Source organism: Sinocyclocheilus anshuiensis, unplaced genomic scaffold (genome assembly GCF_001515605.1).
Source record: "Sinocyclocheilus anshuiensis isolate Anshui unplaced genomic scaffold, SAMN03320099.WGS_v1.1 scaffold192, whole genome shotgun sequence".
NCBI lineage: Eukaryota > Metazoa > Chordata > Actinopteri > Cypriniformes > Cyprinidae > Sinocyclocheilus > Sinocyclocheilus anshuiensis.
The window spans coordinates 900,237-906,450 of record NW_015554077.1 but is presented as its reverse complement, the minus strand read 5'-3'; the positions used below and the strand labels follow the sequence as shown (position 1 = coordinate 906,450).

The following is a 6,214-nucleotide window of genomic DNA, read 5'->3' as shown; positions in this document are numbered from 1 at the left end:
CATCATTTTGATCCTGGATTTAAGCTATATTTAAGATTAACATGAATCCTGTTGCACCATAACTTTAAACTCAGATTTAAATCTCGATTATGGATTAACTTTAAATTTAATGGAGGTTTAAATAAAATAAAATGCACATGCAAATAAAATATGTAACTGATCTGACAAAAACAGGTCTCAGAGGTGTTTATTACAAATTAAAATTAAAATTTTGTCGTAAGTTGTGTTATTACTCCATTAATTTATACTAGCCTATATATTCAGCGCTCCCTGAACGCAGTCTCTGGCTTATTGCCAGTCAAGCGCAACGCTGCAGGGACGCGTCTATAATGACTTTGATCTGATCATAAAGTCTTTCCGAGTCACAGGGCTCAAGTCCAAGTCAAGTCTCGAGTCATTGCTGTCAAAGTATAAGTCGAGTCTCAAGTCTTCTTTAATTATGTCAAGTCGAGTCGCAAGTCATCAAATTTGGGACTCGAGTCCGAGTCAAGTCTCGAGTCGTGTGACTCGAGTCCACACCCCTGATCTATGCTATACTATATTTTATTGCAGAGATTCCACTCTGCAAAAACTAATTTCAAGGTGGTTGCATCACTGACCCCCAAGCCGTGTTAACCGAGTCAGTTCATTCGTGCATCGCACTCAACAGTCTTGCGAAAGTGATGTAGAGTGTGAAGAAATCCGATCAGAAGTGGTCCAAGGAGACACATTCAAAATGCATGTATAACAGGTAGAAACAGTAAGCGCATCTTGGCTGACAACTTGTGATTGAATCACTAAAAATGCATTTTAATACCCTGGATCTGGGCTTTTCTCTTGCCTGCTCAATTTCCAGGATATTGTATATAATTCATGGGAATTTCAGGGAGCTGCTAATATGTGAGAGACTCCTGGACCTTCCTGGAGAGGTGGGATGTCTGTTATTGTGGTCTTTATCAGAGAGGAGTTAGGTAGAACTTAAGCTGGGGTGACAAGGTACCATTTCACGGAACCAACATTTTGATGAAAGACATTTATTTACAACTGATGTGACAATCTTTTGACATTCTGAATATGAAGGAGGTGTTGCAGATGCTCTACAGGTAAATCTAACCAACTCTAGGCTGGAATATGAATATCATTCTGAACACATTGCTAAAACTGCCCGGTCCTGCAGATTTGCTTTAAAGTCGCTTTGGATAAAAGCGTCTGCTAAATGACTAAATGTAAATGTAAATGTAAACATAATGAATTAATGTCACAATGAATTATTAATGCACACTTTATTCATTGGAGTATAACTCAAAAGTACTGATTTTAGTATATATATTTGAATATCCAAATCAGTCATTAATCAAATGTCAGGAATACAAACAATTCAGAATATTTGATGATCCATTTTTCTTTGTCGGTTTGGTCTTTCCAGAAGTGCTCTGTAACACCAGCCTGTTAAGAGAAAAACTGATTTGCAGAATTTATGCAAATACACAAGAACAGACACAGTTTTATGATCCATAGTTCATAAATTAACCTTTTAGATCGACATGGTGAAGTTCACAGCTTCAAACCCCACAAGATCGACTGGTGAGGGAATTGCCTTTTTGTAGATTGTTCGCTAGAGAGTACAAAATAATAATTTATCAGCCTAAAGAAGCAGGAAGGCAATAAGACATCTTTGCAATTGAAAAGACATGAAATATGTTCATAAGACAACAACCTCTGGAATTTTCACTCTCATGTCAAAGGTCTCTGGTGAGGATGCCACAACAGTGACAGCTGCTTGGCGTTCTTGGTTTTTCTCATATTTCTGGTAGAAACCCATTATATAAGAAATGCCAGGCACGTACTCTTGAATTCTGAGAGAAAAATTTAAATCATATCACATAAGTCATATAAGTAGTAATCTCATGCTGTACATTAGTATTTCAGGAAACTCAAGAGCAAAATGAATTCACTTTTGACCAATCATTATGAACACTGAGGGCAGAGCTCCCCAGTTGATCTTGGTGTGTATGGAAGGTTTAGATTCCGGCTGGCATGCTGCGGACACCCTCATAGACACATCATATGTCTGACACTCCGCACCCCATCTGAGATGGGCCTAAAAACATAAGAAGAGAATCAGTGAGGGAATAAGGAAACCGATGAGAATAAGTTGTACCAAAAATCTCAAAAGACCTTTACCTTTGCTGATGAATGACTCTTATCTACTTTAACATTGGCACAGATTTTCCAGTTTGCTTCTTCACCAACTTCAGAGACTATCATTTCAATGTTGTCTCTTTGGGCTGTTGGCAGATTAAAGGCTACACCTTCATAGCCCAGAAGTTTTGCTGGCAGACTTAGACCAAGTGCTTTTACTGTGACTACAGGTTCTGGAGTGGCATCTAAATTCTACAGCATGGGGAAATTGATAAGATGACTGAATAATTGCTAGATTACTCTACTCCAGCAATTCCTAGTTACTCTGTAGATCATGTTAAGTTACTTAAAAAAAGTATAGTTTAAAAGTATAAATCTCAGGGTGGACTGAATAAGAAATTTGCAGTACATTAGGATATGTGTGGTGTCGTAATCAAGCTACAGTCTGTTTGTCCAAATATACACTTAACTATACATAACTGGAAATCTGTTAGATTAAACCCTCCTTTTTAAATCACTTTACATTTGAAATAATGACTTCAGATGTTTGTATTGCACCTGAGATGCTGGGAATGAGTTGGATAAATTGTTTTCCTCACAGGAGGTGATCTCGTCTCTTGTGTCCTACACAGAGGGAGCATATATAACAAAATGCCCACACATTAATTCCGAGCTCACCACTGGAAATCATTCAGCCACTGTAAATGAAAAAAGAGCTATGGCTGAGTCATGGTACCTTGAATACTCTGTGGGTGAAATTCATAATTTCACTGACTCCTGGAGGGTGTTTTCTGCCAGCAGTGACCTGAATCTGAATTTTTTCAATGGGTTTGGCACCCTTAGCTTTGGAAGAAGCAACAAGTTACTGACAGGAATATTGAAATATATTTTTTGGATTATATCAATTAGTCAAGGTTCAGGTACCTGGTTCGAGTTGATATGAAAAGCGGGTACGTCCCAGGAAGTAATACAGAGGATATTCATGAAGGTAGTGTGCTCGTTTGGCTTCTGCCTCAATGCAGACTGCAGTTCCATAAATCTTGGCATCAGCGCATTGCCTGAATTTCACCTCAGAGTCCTCGGTCTGCCACAGAAAACACAGCTGTTTAGTTTGCAGTGAAGGCTGCACAATAAGGAAGTCATTGTGAAGGCTGTTGTACCTGATCATTCCTTGAAGTAGGTAAAATCCTGGCCAGTGGCAGACCCTGTTGGGAGTCCGCTGTCTCAGGCATCATGGGGGTTATTTTGAATAAGGATGGATCCTCAATGTTTCTCAAAACAGCGAACACATCAGAACTGTTTGATGAAGAGTGAGACATCGTAAGGATATTTGCTGGCACTTTATTGTGTATCACAGTGGTGCTGTAGAAATAATTGAAAAACGTACTTGACTGAAAATAATTCAGTGACCGTTTTGCTTGGAGTCAAGTTCATTTCATACTTATGCTCCTTAATGTTTATTTTCAAGTCAAATGCCCATGGCAGGGCACTTATTATCTTACTCTTCAGCTCAACACCACACTGGAAAAGATCTGTGTTGATTCCATGAAAAACAAAATGATCCTTTGTCACCCTGTAAGCAGGAGGAAAGTCAACCTTCAGCACAGAGAAACCATGAAGAATCCAAAACTGAAAATCCTGTCATTAATTTCCACCCTCATGTGAATTTAACAACTTAAATTTTCACACAAAGCTATTTATTATATGACTTTAGACACCTTGGAATGTATAGCACAGGGACTATTTTATGGTGTTCATGCACAATCATTGAGCTTAAAATTGCGGTTATATCAGTAGCCTAAAAATGCTATTTTATTTTAGCGGGTTGTCTCATATAGACTGGCATGCTGAAATCACAAGATCTTCAAATAATGCTCACTTTATTTTAGTAACCAGGAATAAAATCATGGCTGACTGCAAATAACTGCAAATATTCAGTGGCATGGGTACTATTGATTTTGCATGTTGGTACATCCACACCACAAAGTGAGTCAGTGTCTACTTGATGAAGCATAACTGATAATTTTTGTATTATTACCCAGCAAAGCCATCTGTGTGTAGGGAAATGTCTGAGCTTAGTAGCTCTCCCAGATGTTCCTTGGGGGGAGGATTGATTTCAGCTTTAGCTGTAGACATAGAATATATTAATCATTTTTGTATAGGCCCATTTTTCTTCCCCACTATTAACAGACATCTAATAGGAAAACGTATCACCTTTCATTGTAACAGCATTTACTATGGAATAATATTTGCTGATTTCAACTGGGAGACCAAGACAAGCTGGCTGTATAAATCGAGCTTCATACACAAGATGGGGCTTGGTCCAGTGCCAGGAAGTCCCTTTTTGAACATCCTGAATCTTTTGCCAAACCATACTCTCCTTCCCTGCAGAAGCACTAAATGACTGAAGACAAAGTAACCAACCAACCAACCAACCAACCAACCAACCAATCAATCAATCAATCAATCATGTTTCAGCTGAATCTACACAAAAAAAAGGATCAACAATATGAAAAAAACCTGTTAAAAAATTCAGTAAGTGGAATACCTTTATGATGCTCTGAATGGAGTCTCCGCTTACATCCATTAAAAAGGCTTCTTGTCCAAAAACGCGTGCATATGCTGTCAACAGAGGTCTGTCTTTTGGTAGGTTCTGCCAGTCAGAGAGCTTTAAAAGATCAGAGCATAGCCATTAATCTAATGACTGATATACGTCAAGAAATGCATTTCATAGATTCTGAGACTGAAATGCTCACAATTTTCATTATAGTGGCAAAATCTGTGATTCCTAAATCTTTCTTGAGTTGAGGGATTTTTCCTGCAAACAGCTCTTTGATTCCATCTGCATGGACACCAAGCTGGAAACATATGAAATATTACATATAAAACATAGTATACTGTACATACATAAAATTAAATGACAATGTATATTATAGCTTTGATTTGATTACCTCAAGAAATTGCAATATTCTCCCAATGAAATGAATTTTTCCCTTAAGCATAAGTTTTGTTGGTATGAGACTTTCATTTTTCAGCATATAAATGTCAGCAGATGTCCCAAATAAAAAGTCATCTGATGAGACAAGATACAGCATCAGACCATTCCCAGCATCACTAAAAGATTGCACAACAAAGCTAGCAATTAAAGTGAGGATGCACTTAATAAAGATAAATGAAAAGCTCTATGTTCTCTGGAATTTTACCATGTTCTGAGAAACATTCTTTCTAATGTAAACCCACCATGGAACCAGTCAAAGTGCATATTCTTGCTGTAGCGATAACTCAGGTGGCCAAGTTTGGGGTTAAGAATCTTCATGGCGATATTACAGGCAGTGGATCTTTTTTTTTTTTTTTTAGAAGAAAAAAAAGAGGAATGAGGACAGTTCAGATGTTCTGAAAGGAGAGGGGGAGAACACAGTACACAAGAGAGCATGCTTACAGATGTTGATTATCAGGGGTGCGGGACTTGGCAATGCCTTTGAGTAGAGAGTAGGAGAAGCTGGCAACCTGAAGGTCAGTTTCCTCCAACAGGACCTCACTTATTACTGAGATCAGAGCTATGGATGGCTTGGTCTCTAGAAGCACCATGCAGGCCAGCATGCGGATTTCAGCAGGAAGAGTCCTCTGTACAAAGAGGTTCAAGACAATATCCTGTACCTGCACACATACAAGAAGTAGAGAGATGGTCTTTATCGGCTGAAAGTGGTTCTTGCCATTATACCACGTGCCCATCTTACGCACTCCTCACAGGACTCTTATTCTCATATTCTCTTTCATTTTACACAAACTAAAAAGCGTTTGTGCACTCAAAAGCAGTTTCAATGCCAGGCATAATAGCGGCTACCAGATTCCCGCAATTTTTATACAGTATAATTACCCAATGATATAACTGCAAAAGAAAATATTGAAATATATATTTTTCTCCCATCTCGTGTTTATTCCCTTTAGGGGTTCCGTATACACGTCATTTTCTTTCCGAACACGGAATTGGGATGCGGCGGATTGCGGGGGGTATGGGGGGGGTCACGATGCCGGCTCAACATCGTGATGTCTGTCAGCCATCGGTGATGGACGATGGCATCGTCTATCGGCC

The 6,214-nt window shown here is 38.8% G+C and overlaps 1 protein-coding gene across 2 annotated transcripts in view; it reads right to left on the bottom strand.

Annotated features, from left to right (window-relative positions):
- Positions 1-1,288: 1,288 nt before the first annotated feature.
- Positions 1,289-6,214, bottom strand: part of vtg3 (vitellogenin 3, phosvitinless) — an 8,679-nt gene continuing 3,753 nt past the window's right edge. The window contains exons 12-28 of one of the 2 annotated variants that reach the window (XM_016461108.1): positions 5,561-5,778; positions 5,325-5,459; positions 5,073-5,235; positions 4,878-4,979; positions 4,670-4,789; positions 4,336-4,525; positions 4,160-4,247; positions 3,509-3,694; positions 3,282-3,417; positions 3,046-3,205; positions 2,858-2,964; positions 2,680-2,745; positions 2,164-2,373; positions 1,935-2,080; positions 1,697-1,835; positions 1,511-1,594; positions 1,289-1,425 (exon numbers count right to left, since the gene is read on the bottom strand). In XM_016461108.1, coding sequence (XP_016316594.1) covers positions 1,514-1,594; positions 1,697-1,835; positions 1,935-2,080; positions 2,164-2,373; positions 2,680-2,745; positions 2,858-2,964; positions 3,046-3,205; positions 3,282-3,417; positions 3,509-3,694; positions 4,160-4,247; positions 4,336-4,525; positions 4,670-4,789; positions 4,878-4,979; positions 5,073-5,235; positions 5,325-5,459; positions 5,561-5,778 — 2,247 coding nt within the window. In that variant the 3' untranslated portion in view covers positions 1,289-1,425; positions 1,511-1,513. The remainder of the gene's footprint in view (positions 1,426-1,510; positions 1,595-1,696; positions 1,836-1,934; positions 2,081-2,163; positions 2,374-2,679; positions 2,746-2,857; positions 2,965-3,045; positions 3,206-3,281; positions 3,418-3,508; positions 3,695-4,159; positions 4,248-4,335; positions 4,526-4,669; positions 4,790-4,877; positions 4,980-5,072; positions 5,236-5,324; positions 5,460-5,560; positions 5,779-6,214) is intronic. The other variant, XM_016461109.1, reaches the window with a different exon arrangement.